Below are 20583 nucleotides of genomic sequence, written 5' to 3'. Positions count from 1 at the left end.
GATTCACCGCTTTACGGCCGGTATTCATAGTCGGTTCTTATATTTAAGACCATCTTAAGTATGTAATCTTAACCAATCACAAAGCCGTAATAAGCTTGAAATAAGATCTGATTTTGGTCAGTAGCTTACTGCTACGTCTTACTGGATACTCCTGCTGCCATTGTAGACGACGCTTAAGAAATTGACCAATCACAATGGAATGTGAGAAGAATACTCGATTGTGATTGGTCAATTTCTTATGGCTTAAAGCTTAAATACCCTTAAGGCCATTGCACGTAACAAAGTTTTAGTTTTAATCGTAAGGCCGTAAGAAAATAGACCACGCACACTCGATTATTTTTCAAGCGCGAGGAGAATAATCGACTGTGCGTGGTCTATTTTCTTATAGCCTTTAAGCCGTGATCAGACTACGGATTGGGATTGAGATTGGATTGAAATTTCACCAATTAGAGCAAAGTTCACTAAACTTGAAGTTAGTTTTCTTTATTCTGATTGATTAAATTTCAATCCAATCTCAATCCCAATCCGTAGTCTGATCACAGCTTTACGATTATGACTAATATTACTATTATATATATTACTCGTTTACGCGGAGTAAATTATCGTAAGTTACTACAAAATCTCGTTTACGCGAAGGAATTATCGTAAGTTACTACAGAAGTAACGCTCGCGTAAACGTAGTATATGATGCTAATACGGCTTTGTGGTTGGTTAATGCACTCGAACGGGCCCTTCGATGACGCACCGACCGGATCACGTGCTCATCGCGGTCGGCCAATGGGACATCTGGACATTCTGGACGCGATGCGTCACTGGTCGACGCGTCGAGACTCGGGACATACGCGTACGTTTGTCGGCGAATTATATTCGTTGCCAAGTTAAAATAGTCGAATTCGCGTGATCGGAGACGTTTCGATTGAGTCGGATATCGCGATAACGATATTCAGATTCGCTGATTCGGAGTGAATTCAGACATACATCACGACAATCGGATCGTCGCGATTTCTATCGTATCAACGGATTTATCAAATAACAGGCCTCGCGGACGGATCGGCTTGCGGCGCGTAGTCGCCAGATGGCGCGCCGCGCGGCGTTTCCGTCGTTCCCCGCGGCGCTTCCGTCCGTGTGCGCCGTGCGGGGCCCCCGTGTGCGTGCGTGAAAATAAAACCCCGGACTCCGTACGGAGCCGAGTGGAAACTCCAAAATGGCGCGACTGCCAAGTGTAAACACCCAGTTTTGATGTCGGTGCGAAGTGTCGTAGCCGTCATACGTCCGCGTCGATATTCCCACGCGTCCCGCGCGCATCGTTTTTTTGTCGCATCGTGGCAACAGGAAATCCCGGCTGAATGTTCACGGTATCCTCGATCGCCCATTCTATTCCAGGTAAATCCATGCAGCCGCGGGTTTTGTTACCGCTCTCGTCCGTCTCGGCCTCGAGACGTTCCGCCCGCGTTTCCCCGGTCGACGCGGCCCGAACCGAGGCGACGCGTCGAAACCACGCTTGCTTCCGCGCGTGGAAAACTCGCGACGGATCTCTCCCGAAAAAAATAAGGGAAGGATCCGCTTTTTCCTACGATTTTTTTCTTCCCCGTACGCTCCCGCGTGCACGCGCAATCCAGGCGAGACTACTGCGTCCACCTAAATTGCTCCAGTTTTGCCGTGCGGAATGCGAGGCCGAGCCGTAGACTGAATTCTGTTCGATCAAATTGTAGATAGTGATCTTTCGGCCGCCTTCGCATTAGGCGCGATAGAATACATAAAAATCTTGCTGCTGTGGTTAGCGTTGCTGGTTCGATGCTGGCACAGACTGGTAAGAGTTGCAGCGGTAGTTAATAAGCTATTATGAGCGAACCGAATCCTTTCCTGATTCATAACTTTAATCTTAAAAGTTCCAGAAGGTAGAAAGATTGATTACAATAGTTACATATTAATCAACATTGATGTGACTGGCTACTCGAACCAAGTTGCGTCAGCAATCGTAGTTGCCACGTGGTCGTTGATTCTTATTGCAAGATACGAATTTTCAAGTAGCGTAAATTACATAGAGAATGTCCCGCAGAATTAAATGCAAATTTTAATAGAACGAAGATTTTGAACTTGTTGAGTTCTAGTAATCTTTGAGTATTTTATATCTAACGATGAGTCTCTCTCTCTCTCTCTCTCTGAGTGAGCTATAGATAGACTATACTGGAATGTGAATTCTATGCTCAGCGCCTAGGCGGCAAGAAGAAAAAAGCGGGTAATTAGGAACCATTCTGTTTAGCGAATGTTGATTGGTCAATGGTTTTCAATTGTTCTCAAAGAGCACAGCAATAGAAAAGGATGGCTAGTTATAGTTCTCCACCTCTTTCCGTCTCCTTTTTTTTTTCTAGAGTTGAATTCACATTCCGGTATAGCAGTGATTCGCCGATCTAAATTCTGGGCCGCATTCAAATCGAGTCTTGTGAGAAAGTTGTTTATCGTCATACTAATGTATATTGTTTTACATACAGGGAGTGACCCAAGCAAAATGGCACAGAAGCGAGGCTCTGTCCACATAGGGTGAGTCATAATGCATACTTAATTTTGCATGAGATAATTTCTACCAAGTCGTTTAAATGTAACCGTTTAATCAGCCTATAGGTATTTAAATATATCGTATCTTAGATATAAGTCTAAATACACAAATGGAGAGACTTGGGTATATTTTTCTGAACCAGGATTTGATAATATATTTATTTAAAAGCATATGATACAGAAAAAGGCATTGAATAGAATTTCAAGAAAAAATATTGGTACGCACGACGTTTCGCTTGAAATAATATAAACAATTCTTACGTGAAATTTGTCCATGTGCGTTTGTATTATACTTTTCGTATCGAGTCCTCGGATCGCGCGAGGGGAGCGAGAGAAAAGATCGTCTGGTAAAGACGTTTGAGACGACGAAAATAGCTGGCTTCGGCGTTAACGATCGCCGGTGAAATTTCGCCGTGTTACCGGTTTACGTGCACGGCGAGAACTTGGTGTCGCGCGCTTGATTGACGCAGTTCCGAGAAATGATGCAGCGCCGGGATCAGTTACGGCGTTCGCCACACATAACACAGTAGGCAATTCTCCGCTACCCCGGCGTTCCCGGCTTACAAATGCTGCTGCTCGGCCAATACGCGCTGCGCCGCGCGCGGCGTCCGGCGAGAGCGGGGCCCGCGCGTTGCGACATATCGTTCAAGAAAACGCTTACTTTTACCGGCGCGCGGAGTCTTTCTCGAAAACACTTTTCTGCCGCGCGGCTTCGGCACGCGAAGCAGGCGCAAATGTCAACCCGCCGTTGTATCAACACACTCCCGCGACCCTCTTTAATATCGTGAATTTCCGATCTGTCGGACCCGGCCGGCACGATCCTTTCGGCGCGATAAGACTGAATACGTCCGCTCTGCTTTCTATTGCCATTCCCGCACTCATTCTGATATATACATATGTATATATATTTACTTTTATCAATTTTTACTGTTGCGTGTGTATCGCGTGTAAAGAAATCATTCTGAACATTTACATTTACAATGTCGAGGAATTTAAAGATACTTAATCGAAAAATAATTCCTGGCGGGTTTTAAATAAGAATTCCGAAGATAAACTCTAGACGTTTATTTTCTTTTGCACCGAGAGTGGTCTCTCGTGAGATATTAAGAAGTTCCGGTTCTCCAGTTGCGCCCTTATCCATAAAGAGCGGCAGAACACATCCGAATGAAGAATTTAACTTCAGATACGTGTTAATATACCTAATTTTTGTCACCGAACGAATGTGAGAAATTGAAAAAAGTCGAGTCAAGGTCCGGCGACAATAAGATCTTTCGAATTAATCTCGGAAAGGGAGTCCCCCGAAACGCCTACTCTGTGCTCGCTCGCTCGCTCGTTTGCGAGCGGCGACGATGCATCCCGGTTAAAAGTCGTGGCTTCGCAACGGTGGCTGTCCGGGGCTCTCTGGTGGGAGAAGTGATAGTCCTCACCGGGGTATACCGCAGCAGCACATTATGCGGCTATGGTGGAATCAGTCACTAGCGAGTTGTGGGTGGTGGCTAGTCGGCGACCCATCCGTCCGTCCGTCCGTCCATACGCACGTCCGCGAAACGTCTGTCCGCGTCACTTCGCCCGCGATCTTCATCGATCGTGATCGAGATCGCCGACGCGCCATTATCCGAGAGTGCGCCGCGAGGAGAATTTTGGCGCCGAAAATTGGACGCCTGGCCGCGTGTGTCGTCAAACGTTTTCTCGTTTGGCTCTCAGTGCGAATTAGGCTCATCGTTGAAGAAAAAATCGATCTTGATTAATCGTAGGATTTTTAACAAACGTAGCTGGAAAAACTTGAAGATTTTGTATAATGAAATATTTGAAAAATGTGAACTATTTTGGTATTGAAAATTAATTATGTGGAGTTCTGTGTTAAATATGAAAAATATCGAGTCATCTGATTGAAAAGGCACGCTTTAATTATCGTCGAATCGCGGCGAGAATTTTAGTCGTTAATTTCTGAGGAAAGATCGGCCTTTATTGACTTTATATCAGACACTGAACTTTAGACGAGCAAGAAAAACGCGCACGTATCACAATAAGGTTTTATTATTGATTTTATTACTCATTAAAGATTTTAAAGAGAAGAAACTCATTTTTTCTTTGCTGGTGACCGCGGTGTTGCCGAGGAATTTTGTGGCACGGTTTTACGCGGGAATTTGACGCATCCGTGATTTGCGTGCGTTTCTCGTTACGCGAGCTCAGCCAAGTTGATTTCGAACGAGCGACGAGTTCATTTTACGATGAAACAAACGTAACGCGTCAACTGCGGAGAACAAACGTTTCGGAGACCAGTGATCACCGTTCGCCATATGATTTCCGGTACGACGAGGATTTGAGGGTGCGCGATTAGATTCTCCACAGTCAGCCAAGACTCCACATCCTAAATATATAAATAACGATTTTGGAAAATAATCGAGCAGATTGGTAAAACATCCCGAGGGATAAGAAGCTCACGGACGCATCCTGAGTGAAGCAGCAGGAATTCGACAGGATCTAACTCGACAGGATATCGTAGCGAAATTGCTCCGCAGTCATTTCGTTTCGAAAATAAGCTAATTCGCCTCGCTTAACTCGCCGTGCGAATCGATCGAATGGCTTTGAACGGAATTCTTTGGGACAAGTGATCGCGACGCGCGCGAACCGCTTCAGCGATGGCCGTCGCTCTAAGGAAATCGCGAGACGAGGGAAAGATTAGCGCGATTGTCTCGTGGTTCGTACGCGACAGTGCGACGAAAGGAGCGTGCGGAATTCGGCGCGAGTGCAACGACGGCCCGACGAGATCGAGAGTCTCGTGACGTTCTCGGATTCGCGATCAAGTTCTGGGAACCCGGGGGAGACCCATCAGAGAACTTTTCTCCGGGAGTGAGTACCGCTCTCGTCGACTACTGGAAGAGCGGAAAAGAAACAAACAATAGAGTTAATAGAGCGTAGGCGGGCAAACTTGTTATTGGCAAGCGAATATAGAGCTCACCTCGTGAAAGTGGCCGATTTGACGCTTTCCAAAATCGAAATCACCGCCGCGCCGGAGGCGCACTTCCGCAACGAGCTTCTTTTGCTTCTCCCGTACTTTCTTTCTTGGTCGATTAATCGTGCCGTGTGCCGTCGCGTTGACTAGCGAAACACGAGGAGTTTATCTATTAGAGAGGAGCGACTTTTATTCGAATTGCGAAATCCGCCGTGCGGGAAAGAAGGTCGCTCATTTGCAGCGGCACATCCTCATGCGCCAACTTCGAGGATTCTTCATGATACTCCCATGGAGTAGATGAAAGCAACGGAAGCAAAATTATATTTTGTGCGCACATCAAGAAGAGGGACATATCGGAAAACGTTGGAGCTTCTCAGTCGCAGATAATGACAATTCCGGGGGGGTGGGGGCAATCCTAGATAAAACTCCCGTTTTCGCTTATCTTTGTCTTCGTCGAAAGATTGCCATACAATTCGTGGACCAAGCGTACGCAGTCTCGAATGATTAATCTTTAATGGAAACTTCCATTTTATCTGGTAGAAACAAACACATATTTCTCTCGTCAATTATTATGTTAGAATAAATTTTCGAAGTGCGCAGATAAAATAAGCGAATATAAAATGATTAAAGTATAATTTCTATTAAAATATACCATCGCGCGCTCTTTTCAAGATCGGTGAAGAAGTAACATGAGCGAACGTGAGTAGAATTTAGATACAAAGGCCTTCGAAACTGGGGAGCCTTCGAAACTCTTGAAGTATCCCCGGCTAACGCTGAAGAGGGAAACGCGAAGTACAAAACTGCTTGGTAGACCGATGGTAGATCTACATCTTGCTCCGGGTAACGAGATGACAAGATAATTCGGTGGAAGGCGAGCGCAACATAGTCGAACGAGTTTCTGTAGCAGGAACCTCGAAATCGTGCGCTCGAGCTATTAAACCGTCAAGATATTTTCTTTTTTATTTCACGAAGATCGAAGCGCAACATGACGAGATGCGATCAAGGGACGAGGGTGAAAACTACGTTTTATCGCGAAATTCTTCGTGCGATCGGGGTTAGAAGAATGTGACGTACTTGGCGCATATTCTGCCAATTCGAAGACTGTGTATAATGAACTGATAACAAGGATAGAGTACGGATACGGATGCTGTGCGGAAGCTGTGAATGAAAGCACCTTGCGTGGACGAATTATCTACTGTGTCAGAATAATTTATATCGTGCGATAAGTTTTTGGGGAGATTTCTAACAGATGGAAGTGTATTGTGGTAACGCGCGACTTTCGCGAGTCCTCTCTCGAGACTCGAAACAAATATGTTGAGTATGTGTGTATATATATATATGTGTGTGTGTGTCTTTAAGAAGCGAGCACCAACCTGGTGCGACAGAGTCGTTACCGAATAGTTCGAGAGTTAATAAGCCTTTTTTTTGTGCTGTGTGAATATAAATAAATAAGTTCGCGAGGTCAACGATTATTCTCCAATTCCATACTTTCTTCTCGTCCTAAATCCGACAATATAAATTTCATTAAATGTACAAAAGTGCGATAATCTCGGCGCGATAAGTCGACAAGTCGATAATTTAAGAATAATGTGTGATTAACTTGACAATGGACGCAAGCATACGAGTATTTTTATAGAGGAGAGGAGATACAAAAGTACATCGGTGAATAATCGCGAGGTAACAGGGACAATTCGGTAACGCCGGTAATTTAAGCGCGATTCGATAACGATACGAAGAGCGTGCAACGACGATCTCCGTGAAACTGCGACAGTGCGCCGACGAGTAATCTGCAGCGGCGATATGGAGTGTTAACTCGCTGCGGGTGACTCCTCCGCGAGAGAGTGATACACGTTTTATTCTCCGACAATCGAGTTGGCTGTAGCAAGAAAAAACCGCCAAAATAGAGTATCCCGGTAGCAGCGGCATGTACGGGGGCGGGTCGGCGGGCAGCGCGGGCTACGGGGTCGGTCTCGGACCGGGCCCCTCGCATTACGCGGCCCCCTCCGCCACGGTGGGCTACCAGTTAGGCCCGCCACCGCCGCCGCCGCCACCCCCGCCCGCCTGTCCCGTCACCACAGGAAATCAACTTCTGTCTTACGGGCCCGACCTATCGCCCCATCACATCCAGCAGGCCCAGCCGGAGTCGAAAAGACGGAGGTAAAAGGGCACCGTTTTTTATTTCGTCGTTATATTCTCTTTCTCTTTCTCTCTCTCTTTGGGACATGCACATTTCTGCGCGCATAGTGAATTTTTTAATTTACATTTTCCGTGATATTTTATCTGTAAAAATATGCACTGGGGTCGGATAGATTATTACTCGCATTGTTTCAGTCTTTTTAAATCTTTCAATATACCGCGTTTTATATACACACATAAACATACGATATGAAAATACTTTTTACAGCGTGGTTATCGGCTTGATAATTTTTATGACGTTTATCTCTGTCGTGCTTTACGTGAGTCCCTCGATTGCGGCGAAACTTTCGTGAATATAGATTCTAAGGCGTACAAACTCTCAGCCGTCTTAATTACCCGCCTTCAATTAGCGCTCGTTACATTGCAATTCATCAGCCGACGAGTCATTCTGACACGATGCCAACAATTCGCAGAATGCGCTTGTTTCGCGATTGCGCGGAAGAAAAAAAAAGAAAAAAGAGAGAAAGGAGCGTAGCGCAACCTCCTTTGAATTGAGATAGCTCGATTATCGACAAATTTCGGCGTAAAAGGTGGCATAAAAAGCGAGGTATTTATCGGTTAAAAAATTTTGAAAAGAGAGATGCTGGACTACATCCTCAATGATATTACTATCGACTAATATATTCTAAAATAAATGAAGCAAAATTAAGATTATAAAATTGATATCCAAAAATAAATTAATTAATTTGAACGAGGACTTTCGCTAAAATCAATATCGTGTTTACAGTATTATTTAATATATCGTATATAGTTATATAAAAATTCAAATTTGCAAAGAAATACAATCTATTAAAAGCAAATCTATAAAATGTTGACAACACAGAAATGTGTTAAAAATGTAAAAGTATAGCTTTACGTCGCGTAATTTTATTCCATGCCCGTCATCGTCGCGTATTATTGTTGGTCTTTATACGGAATGTTATTGCAGAATCAGCAAGTTTTCATCCGCATCAGCACGTCGACGGACAGCTCGCGTAACGATTTTGTTTTTCGCTGCAACTTAACTGGCTGGATATTTCAATACATACATACATCGAATATGACGTATATAGGAAAAAATTCGACGTACAATCATTTCCATGCAGAAAAACTTGCACGTTACAGTTATACTGATTACGATATCTTTCTCATTTTTTTTCTCAATTTTATCTTTTATTTGCTTTCAGATAAGATTCAATTGTGCTAACTATTTTTTTCGCACTTCACCGATATGACGTGCCGACTATATTTTTCTGCGTATTCTAGTCTAAGCCGTAACTTTCCACATTCGCGCGTTTTCCGTTTAGGAGCGCGTCCGTGCTTCGGTATTTCTGCGATGGGGTGAAAGGTCGATCTATCGAAAATAGCAGCCGACCCCGCTCTGGGGTGAAACGAGTGCGAAGGGGAGCGTTTTTCCCCTTCTCTCCCATTCAGCCATTATATCTCCTCCTCACTTTCGACGAACCCGACGCAGTCACGCGCCATTGATCCCAGCTTCGTCTCTTAGCGGTCGGACGTACGCGTGTCACGATATTCCTGGCCGTTTCGCTGGCAGCTTTAGACTTGCAACATTGCTGTCCGATTCGATCGCGCGGCGACGATTCGCGCGGACTCGAGGATCCGTGGCGTGCAGGATGTTTACTCACTTGTTGCTCTCCTTCCGGGGAGATGAGCGGCCAAAGTGAGAATTTTCAATAGATTCACACCTCGTTCTCTCACGACTCGATCTGAATTATTTTATTAGATATCGAACCGGCGTTGAATTTTTCTTTAGAGAGCGAGGCATAAGAATTCACGAAAAACACGAAGGCAAACGGTTTGGTAGACTCTAGCTGTTGTAGACGGTCCTTGTTTTTTATTAGAATTAAAGCAACTGTATTTAACTGTCAAATGTGATATTCTGAAGAGTATATTAGTAATATGATTTTTGTAATTAAAAAGACAACAGAAACATATACACTTTTTTATACAATTTTATACAATGAAAGATAATCTTTCCTTTTAGCTTCTTGATAGTATTTTCGATGAAGAAAACGTTCTCGATAAAGTAATACGATACGATCAAGGTGTCTTGCTTCCTCGCTTGTGTCGGGCTCGAACTGCATTTTTAATCGAACTCGCGTCGCTCCGTTTCCCTGCGATGTATTCCACACAAAGACACGTGTATCTTGTATAAAAAAAACTTTTCGCGCGCGCGGCCTTGAATGAAGCGATACTTGGGGTACAGTCATCGAAACAACGATAACGATAATCTCTCGGAACCATAACGAAACTCGTGGCGAGACGATATTACGAGAAGGATACTCATAATTATAGTCCAAGGCACGTGCGGCGCGATAAGCCTAGATATCTAAAAATATGTATTAACAAAAATGCCGTCGCGCGATAGGTGCGAATTTTATCGGCAATTGCGATGAAAGTTTTTACACCGTCGCCGATAAATTTTATTGACAGATAAAACGGGATTATTTGGCGAGATTAAAAAACTTCGGTCTGTATTAAATACCACGTTTGCCGAAGAACAGTAGCGCATCGGGAGTTTTTACGATGCAAATGTAATCCAAATAGCATTCGCATAATTAGAACGAACGTTAAAATGATTACTGCGCGCAATTAACATCGAACAACAACAGAGAGGGCGTGCATTTAATACGTGTATCCTTGCACGCACACGCCATGCAAAACAGAGTACCTACGTTTACGGGCGCACGGACAGCTCTGAATCTCAAACCGTGAAGGACAAACAAAGGAGCGCTCGGCTTTTCATAAAGATGTTATTCAAGTTATATATTAAAAGTCAATTAAAAAAACAATGAATAAAATAATATATAGCTTTCTGTTCTCTTCAATAATATTCTTGATTAAAGTAATAGAAGGATTCTTCCGTTATACGTAATCGATAATCGTTCTTTATTTTGTCCTTCGAATATTCTTTTTCATCACATTTTCAAGAGAACAAAACTCCAGTAAGAATGATAACTGTCAATGAAAAGAAATCTCTAACGGATATAATGAAAAATTGATACGCGTTCGATTTTTTTTGTCGATCAAGCACCGCTGCCGCACGTGCCGCGCGCTGCTGTTACAAAAGCGAAAGAAATCTCGCGACGCGGACGGGCGGCGCGCGGCCTTACTTCCGCGAACGCTAATGAGGTGTTACGCAGCAGCAGCAGCGTTGCTGTGCGTTCTCGATTTGCTCGTCGCCCTCGTGCAGCTTGCAGCCGCGTGGTGCGACGCATCGTTCGCCACGGAGCAAACAAACTATCGTCGATTGCAGAAGCGCGCGAACTAATGCGAGAAGCTTAGCGCCGCGCCGCGCGTGCGGATGGTGCACTCACGTGCGGGCGCAGGCACGCGGCAAAACCCGCTCGTCGCGGAATTCGTCACGTAGCGGAGATTTGCGGCCGGCCCGGTCCAACGCAAATCCACGTGACCGATTACCAGATCATTACGTTACGCAATAACATCGTTTCCCCGAATCCCGCTGCCTTGCCCGGCAAACTCGGCAAGTGGGCGAGTTTCGTCGTGAAAGAAAGAAGACGCCGGATACTCTGCTGGCATGCAGAATTATCCGGAAAAAATTGAAACATTGTCAATTAACGAGAAGGAAATGTGAGCTTTTATCACCTATTTTATTATAATTTTAGGACTCTGATATTTAGTTTGAAAAATCGCAGCGTTGTGGAAAGAATTCTGACGTTCGTTCGACTTTTAATTAACACAAATCTAATCGACCGATTATCGACGTCAGCATGTGACGGAGAGAAGAACAAGCGAGCGTACAAATTGCTTGGCCGTGATTGTCGGCGTCATATTCGTTCTCGTGTGCGCGGGCACGATATTTTTCCGCACGCTTCTGCCGCAGAGGAGTCGTTGAACCGGATGGCTTGACGCGCCGAGGAAAGTGTGTTACGAGATTGAAGCGCGCGTATTATTTTCATTCATAATTAAGACCCTGTTAGTAACGCTCCGTACGCGCGGGCCGCGATGCATATTTATGTCATACACGATCGACATGCATCTGGACGCGCGCGCGCCGTTGAATGGGGAATCACAAAAGGTAAAAATAAAACAAACTGACAGCAAGTTGAAGTTCTTCGTTTTTCGCCATCAAAATTATCGTAACAGAAACTAATCTCTCAACATTCAATATTTTTTTATTTCTCTACTTTACTTATTAGACATAAATTAGAAATACACCGTTAAAAATAACGTGAAAAATAAAAAAGAATATCCAGAACGGAAGGAAGACGAATAGAAGCAGTCAGTTGTACATATTACTGTTTGTTATACGCATAGAAGTACTAAACGGCGTGCGCAATTAAAGTTCATTTCTCGTTTCCTCTTCCTTGTGTGTCGATTCGCGTGACTTTCCGCTCTAGGCAAACCAACCCGCCTTAGACAATAAGGATTTTCTCAGGCGTGAAAACGGTCGAGTTTCTGATCCGTCCCGTGCCGGCGTGCGATGGGACAAAATCGAATAACGAATCTCGATGTCTGTCGGCATTTATGTCGCCCGACGAAGTAAATACTTGGGAACTTTGCGAATTAATACAAAAAAAATAACACTACAGTCCCTTAAAATCGAAATTACACAGAAAACATGATGTACTGAATTTATGAAGGATTTACATATTATTATTAGCGTTAAAAATAATACCGAGAGACTTCGCGGCTCGCGTCTATATAGTTTTCTAGATTTCGGTACGAACCGTGGCTCGCGGAACGGAAAAAACTTTTGGCGTGCGCGAATACTCAAAATCCGTGGCTCGCGGACTTGCGTAACCGAATTAAAGACTTTGTAAATACTGTAAATTTAGACCGTGTAAATATACTATAGATTTAAAGACAATTTCTTGCATTAAGCTCTTCTCACGCGCCTCATCTAGTCATCTCCGATTCCTTCCACCGCTCGCGCACAGACAGCAAGATGCGATACCGGCAATCTATGATTTATAGAGATCGCTAAGTTTGCGGATTTGTAATATCACAAATTTATAATATCAAGATATTGAGGATCACAGAAATGCAGGGATTTAACGTGTCAAGGATACATGGTATTGAGAATCTATGATAATATTCGGGATACGATGTAACAATGAACACAAGGCTGTAGATATCAATCTCTGATATCAAGAATCTACGTCGACAGAATATTGCGTGTGTAACAAAAGTAACATAGAAGCATGTGTATATAGCAAAGAATCTCTTGAAACTGCCCAATAGAGAGCCAAACTTATTAACAAAATTAGTGTATACATAAGAGAGAAATCTTATTAAAAATTACTCGATAAATAAAATGTTATTGAAAGATTAAATTTTCTTTCATTAGAAGGTTCACATTTAATCTAAAATAACCAAATTACTTCGCGCGTTTATTAATGACTCATTAAATTCATCTCCGTATATATACGAATTCCCGATAAATGTATATAAATGTATAACAATATATTTCTCCCCCGAGATCGAATTGATCACGTAATGCCTCGGGCATTCAGATCGCCTCGGCGCCGGCGCCGCGGCGCCAACGAACGTCCAACGATGGTGCGTCTCATAGCGCTGATCGGCTATCTAACGCCTAAGCGGCTTGGTGACGTAATTTTTTCATTACGAGAACGGTAATGCCGGCGGCCAGGCTTGCATATTAAGGCGAAAACAGCGTGGCCATTGGTGGGCCTCGCGCACTACCGCCGGAGCGAGGGGCGGTCCATCGTTCTTCGACTCCGCGACTCTTATCCGTTCTCCAGCGACCTTATTGGTCACCACCTCCTCGATCGCTCCTGCCGACCCTCGTCGTCGCCGATCACCGTGACGATTTTCCACGGCCCGCGATCGATCAGGATGCATCGCACTACTGAGATCTTCCTCTTCTTCCCTTATTATTTTTCTCTTCCGTTTCTTTGCTCGCTAAAAATCGTCCGGCGATCCTCCTCCGAATTGAACGCGTGAAACTCGGACAGATTTATAAAATAAACGAAAATGATTCTTCCGTGTTTTCTGTTTCTATTGATATATATTCGAGTTTATGGTCATGAAAAATTGAGAAAAATAACAGGATTGAAGTATACGTATTTTATGGAAATTTTTATGCAAATTTTATCGTTTGTAACTGAAAAATTATGACTTGTATTATCTTAACAATTTAATTAATAGATGTTTAGATATTAAGCATCTATATAATATCATCTTGCCTTTCTTTACCAAATAGAGTACCTTCTCTTTTTCTTAGGAGGTACTTGGATATACATTTGGCGTCGTGTAAAAAGAGTAGTTGTAACACGTGAACCTTAAGGAACGACAAAATAAGTACGATCGTGGACGAAAGAAGGTTGGGATAGAGGGAGACGACAGGGTCAAGTCGTGACTTTGGCGCCATACGCCGCGGAAAAATGCAAAAAGGCGCCACCGTACTGGACACGTCACACGAATTTCTCTTCTTTTTCTTCTTCGCAAGAGTATCGTATTTTTTTCTGGCTCTTTAAACTCTCAAAAGAAAGGTGCAAAACTGACGACAGAACTCAGAAACACGTGCATCTTTATGACGATCAATGTCCGTCAACTTTTTTTTAATAATGTGAATTTTTTTTAATTAACGCATGTACCTTTTTACGATTAATAATTAATATGAGAATTTAAGTAAAACTTGTGTTTTTGATTGAAATAACTAAGATATAAATAAATTCATAATCATAAAAAATTTGGCAGAAACGTGGCTTGTATAGCATAATTGAAAAACATCTATTTAACTATATACAGTAATATTAGTCAGTGCAATAATTTGAAATGTTTTCATTTTTGGTTATAAAATATTTTTTTACTTTTAAGTAAATAATTATTGGTTCAATGTCGATCTTATTTATTAAATATTCTCTAAATATTCTCTCTCTCTCTCTCTCTCTCTCTCTCTCTCATGCTGTTATTATCGAATTGTAAACGTTTATTGTCAGATAATATATTGTTCGCCACTATTAAATAATTATGTTCAATCACATATTATTCGCATATATTCGAATTAAATACACTCATATCTTCTAATTATCAATTGGGAAAAATTAATAGCAGACATCACATTTCGTCATATATGACAAACAGCTTGAACATTCGCGGGCTATACTTATCGTCTCGCTAAATTATTAATCCATTATACCTAAACGGAAATGCATCGTATCCGCGTATGCGCGTATCGCAATAGCGGGTACATGTGTCCGCTCTCTCGAGCGACGCCGACGGTTCGTTATTCTCGCGCAACACGGCTACATTAAAAAGATACGACAGTTTACGACGGTATACCGATAGCGGAGATAACGATCGCCGCGTACACCTAAGTATCGGCGCTTTGTTCCCACGGTTTTCGCGACGTATACAAATTATCGGGCGTTCCGAGGCGCGTAAACAGGGAAATAGAGCGGGGGGGCTGCCCTGACCCCCTCGATCGTGTTACGGGGTCTACTTATAATGCACGTGGAGAACATGAAACGAGAGAGAGAGAGTGTGTGTGAGAGAGAGAGAAAGAGAGAGAGAGAGAGAGAGAGAGAGAGAGAGAGAGAGAGAGAGAAACCCTTTCACCGTAACTGTGCATTGCGTCTGTGTCCAGTTCTTCAATCGGCGCCGCCGAAATTCCGAACTGGACTGCCCAAATCGCCTTCGTGTCAAAGGTCAAACTACCGTAATGGCAGAGCGGCGTCAAAGCCGCGTATCTTCTCTCTCGGATTTGCATCCAATCTCAGGAATGCATTCGCCGACGTGAACGCAGATTTAAATTTGTTTAACCATTTTTTAATTTCTCCCCCCAAAAAAAGGTTTAGTTGAAATAAATCGAAAGATTACGATTTAACGTGTTGCTTGCCCTCCTGAAGCTTTATTTAACAATATAATTTCATTATACATATCAAAATAATTTCATAATTATATTCTTACTCTTGTAAAATTACAGAGAAAGAAACGTGCTGAAATTAATGGCAAGAGTTTTTCTGACCGAGAATTGCTCTCCTCGCAATTGTAGAGGAGTGCGGTGGAATTTTCTGATCAGCAATCACTAATATTATACATGTTTATCGATATAACATGCAATCATAGAATATGTTGAACATGACATTTAATTATAAATTAATACTAGCATTACGCTCCGTATAAAAGAGAATACATGTCAAATATCTATATATTACAAACTAATATCTGACAATATAATGATCATATCATAAATAACAGTACCCTTTCGTAAAAGCTAAATAAGGAATTGACGCATTCTTAATCGCGATTTAATCGTAATTATAAGCTAAACCGTTTTGATAAAATAAAATCAATCCTTTTTTCACAATTTTTAAGTTGCAATTTTATTCTTGAGATTATTTTAACAGCATGTATAGACATTAGGTATTGAAAAACTGCACTCTCCTCGTTCGTCGTAAATAAATCCCGTAGCGAATAGAGTCGCTAAGCCTACTGCGCGCGATTTTCTATTTGCGAAACACCTATTAAGTCGACGTGATATTGCGCTGCGCATCATTATGCGCTTCATACATCTCCCTGTCACACATTTATCTCTCTCTCACCTTCGGCTGCCTTTTTCCCCCATAATTTTCACTTTATCGTTGCTCTACCTCGGATACTTTTCTCGCTCCAGGACCGGGGCAGGGGGGGTCGAAATTTATAGCTTTATTTTCCTCATATTCGCTTATGATGCGTAAGCCAAGGATTTTGTATACAGCGGATGTGGATTGAATTAAATCAGCACCTGGTACGCAGAATCGACGTACCTCGTTTAGAGAGAGCCGATGGGAAATATTATAAATTCGAATGCAATTGAAAAATAACGAACGAGATATCTAAGATAGGTATCTTGGATGCGGAAATAGTTTCACTCTTCAATCGTAGTACGTAAATCGACTGCAATGTTCACGATCGATTTACGTACGCGACCATTTCTTTTTTCTTCTTCTAAAACTTCAGCCCGAGGCTTTGCCCGCCCGCCGCGAATACCTCTCGACGTCGTCGACTTCATCGCTTGCGAAGCACGCATACGCGTCCGTTAAGTCGACGTAATACCGCGGGGCGCATCATTATGTACTCCATAAGTCTTCGCGACTCCCCCTCTTCTTCTCTTTTCTCTCCCTCTCTCTCTTTCTCTCCATTCCTCTCGCTCTCTCGCGAGGAGGAAAAGGAGCAGGAAAAAAGGAACGCGGAGAACGTGGGGACGAAGGGAACCGAGAAGATTCCCGCGCAGGAAGATGACGGAGAGAGAGACGGAGGAGCAAGGGGGGCTCTCCCTCAAACCCTCCTCGCGCTTGCGATACCCGGATACACTCACTGCCGGGCCCTACACCATCCCTACCTCGGATCCGTTGGGTCCTATGGACTTTGCGACGGGGAAACGAAAGAAGGGGAAGAGGGGGGGTAGAGAGGCCGTACACCGTCTCTTCAACGCGACGTTCACCGGTGAGCGAGCCTCGCGGAGGGGCACGAGCGGGGTACGGGCGGGATAGGGCGAAGCAGAGGAACGGCGGGTGGAGGGGCGCCGGTAAGTAAAGGGGTCTCGCTTTTTCGCTCAGGGTCAGAATCGTACATCACCCGCGCGGGCGCTGTGCAATACGAGACTGACGATCGGCCGGATTTCTGCGCGCAAGCGTCGAGCTCATCTCTGCTCTCGCAATGAGAGCATAATTTTCTATCGCGTTCGGTAGAGACGGTACACGCGCTCTCCTACACCGGTAATGAGACGATTGGTGACGGATTTATCGATCCCCGATTTATCTATCTCCGTCCCTCTTCTCTCTCACCGTCCTCCAAAAGCGAGGACTCGTAAACGCTCAGCTCGCTCCCGGGTTTCTTCGGCGAATTCAAAGCGCGATATCGACGTGATAATCGCGCGCCTATTTAAATCTTTTCAGAGATTAAATATACATGTACATAGAATCTGATGAATAATTAATTGATTAATTGATATTGTATGTTTATATTATATCGTATATTATTGTATTATAATCGTCAGTTCGTATGGAACTGACGATACGGATTAAGAGAGATATCTGATGGAATTTCTTTACGTGATTTCTTTACATCAGATAACTGAATGATAATCAGCTGTTATCCTTCTATCTGAGAGATCTTCTTATGATAACAATGGGCCAAAAATATCTTTATATTATGGAACTTACGATTGCGAATTGAAAGAGATATCTGGAATTTTTTCATGTAATATGTCATATGACTGAATAATATGATAACCGATTGTTGCTCTTCTTTCCGAAAGATCTTGTTAATGATCATAATGATCCAACGATATAGCTTGAATGGAAAAGCCGGTCGAATGAATGATTGTGAATATCGCGCATGAGATTCTCGTCGTCGCTTACTGTTACGGGCGCTCCAGATTTAAGGGGGGAGAAAGGCCGGCGACGCCGACGATCCTACCGTTGACCAATTTTGGAACGTACGCGGTCACGTTTGGCAGTCCGGAAGCGATTACACTTTACGTATCGGTGACGCGACGCACGCGGAATTTCTATTATTCGTTCCTTTCGGGTGCTGAACTCGGCTATCGACAGCCATTTGTCCTTAACGGATTGGCACCTAGAATATATTCTTTTACCGTTCATTTAACTTAATCTGCTTTCAAGTATCAGTGATTATCACGTGGACGATTACGAATGGACAGCGTTCCATGGAATGTTTAAACGACAATGAAATGAAGTCGAAATGATTGACGAATTATTTATAAGCGATTATTAAAATAATCAATGCCATAACATTCAATAAGAATCATTCATTGAATCGAAGATTCATAATTACGACTGATATAATTAACGTATTTTTTTATTTATTTTATAGATCTGACGAGGATGATCCGAGTGGTTGTAAATATAGGAGATTAGACGATGACAATGTACAGGACAAGGAGAGATTTGCCAGGTAAGTGTTTAGGCCTAATTCAATAATATTGATTGTTCAAAGGTTTTCGAATACTTTTTGACATGTTATGCGCAACCAAATCTAATATAATTTTATCTTTTTCGGTTCACCGCGATATCGTTATTTTGTTTAATATTTGCGCGAGAATTTTTATAATCAATGAAAGTTCCGACTAATATTGTAACAATAAAACGACGTTATATTATAATAATATTTCCATCGAACAACTACGTTTCCGCTATTCAATCCACTTATTTTTGATCCACTTTGCAATTTCGCCGTGACATTTTCAAGCCAACTAAACCCGATTACATTATTCGGACACTTACGAAAATTACCTTCGAAGACACTTTTCTCTCTCTCTCTCTCTTCGGCATTTGTTAATTCGCCTCACGAAACCGCGGCTCAATATGTTTCACCGGTACACCCTGTACATACGCCTTCTTCTTCAAGTACGAGAAGGTACATACATACCTACATGATACCGGGCAATGTGAGGAGCCGATAGCGGAATGGGAAGCCCTCGAGGCTGCTCCAGCGTGGGAACATAAGGTACTTATACGCGCGCCGGAGTGCGCGTCCTTCAAGTCCGTGTACAACGAAAGAGACACGGTATACTTTGATTCCCTTCCGAGATATTTCGGCTGGCACGGGCATTAAATTCGCCGGACAAAAGCCGGAAAATAATGTACAACGTGAGACGCATAACTTACGTATAAAATATAGCTACTCCCCGGACGCCGTGAATAAAAATCTACGTCAAAATCCTCGAGGAATCTTCTACGTCTGTGTATACAATTACGCGGGACGTGTCGCAGAAACACACACGTTGCGTGTCTCTTCTCTATTATTTTTCTTCGATGTACATGTATACAATTCTTTTTTAATTAAAATTTTATGACAGATTTTTAATCGTCAAACATCGGTAGTTAAAGAGCGAAGTTTTAATTTTATTTAAGATACTTAATTTTCTAAATGACGCTTGATATCAATGTAAACAAAAAAAAAACATCATGTTTTTACTTACATTTATTAGAAACGAAAATAAATCACGCGGACGTGATCGGATAAAGACGATCGATCTTGATTGATTGACTGATCAATAGACAAAAAGCAAAAAAAAAAGGATTGGGAGGTTGAGCCTACCGCGTGTAACATTGATCGGTCGTGACTCAGCCCCCTGCTTTGTGTAACGTGACTGTGTATGGCGTTACGTCTCTATTAAGCACCAGGCCCACGATGCTTCCCTACCTGATCTAATCATGGTATAAAGCTGATCATAGGGAACGTATTCGAAAAACCGAGTATAAACGCGATTCCGTGCGACTATAGCCATGCCAAGTAGGATTTTTCATTGATCATAAAAATTCTCACGCATTTTCTTGTTAATCACGTTAATTACATGAAATATTAAACAAAATAATGATATCACGGTAAACCGAAAGAGATAAAATTATATTAGATTTGGTTGTGCATAACACATAAAAAAAAAAGTATTCGTAAACTGTTAAATATATTACATTTTTCTTCTTATATCTGGAGTTGCAGGGAGTTCGTCGGTTTTTAATGCGCGCTATTATATGCATGGTCACACTTATGTTCGTGTAAATTTCGCGTTTACTTCTTCTGCATACTATATTTCCACCGTATGCTTGAAGCTATTCGACATAAAATGTAACGAAGTTACATTCCTCTCTATATTCTTCTGCAACTGAGATGCAATCATCTTTCGTTTCACTAAACGAGATTAGAGAACGCCGCATGTTTCTATTTTTTTTCTCTCTCTCTCTTTCTCATTTTACGATTTTTATTCGCTGTTTGCAGTACATACTTGCGAAATGATAGTGCGGAAATGCTCGCGAGGGTTCTCGCGTTGCTCGATCTGTCTGTTCGTAGAGGGTCAGCTAGAAATTTCTCATCTTGTTAATTTCATGCACGCGACGCGAGAAGAAATCACATGATTTACCAGGTTTACCTGATTGGTACCA

At 42.7% G+C, this 20583-nt stretch overlaps 1 protein-coding gene across 6 annotated transcripts in view; it reads left to right on the top strand.

Annotated features, from left to right (window-relative positions):
* The first annotated feature begins 1108 nt into the window (after positions 1 to 1108).
* The window catches only part of Tgo (Aryl hydrocarbon receptor nuclear translocator homolog tgo), a 35819-nt gene continuing 16344 nt past the window's right edge, over positions 1109 to 20583 (top strand). For 2 of the 6 annotated variants that reach the window (XM_077405791.1, XM_077405787.1), the window contains exons 1-2: positions 4056 to 7669; positions 18515 to 18595. In XM_077405791.1, the coding sequence (XP_077261917.1) occupies positions 7437 to 7669; positions 18515 to 18595 (314 nt within the window). In that variant the 5' untranslated portion in view covers positions 4056 to 7436. Of the gene's footprint in view, positions 1384 to 2492; positions 2542 to 4053; positions 7670 to 18514; positions 18596 to 20583 lie in introns of those variants that run through there. The other 4 variants (XM_077405794.1, XM_077405788.1, XM_077405790.1 and 1 more) reach the window with 4 other exon arrangements.

Source organism: Temnothorax americanus, unplaced genomic scaffold, assembly GCF_048541705.1.
Source record: "Temnothorax americanus isolate GAGA-0224 unplaced genomic scaffold, ASM4854170v1 Scaffold2, whole genome shotgun sequence".
Taxonomy (NCBI): domain Eukaryota; kingdom Metazoa; phylum Arthropoda; class Insecta; order Hymenoptera; family Formicidae; genus Temnothorax; species Temnothorax americanus.
Note: the sequence above shows the minus strand (reverse complement) of the source record. Positions and strands in the feature narration are given on the sequence as shown.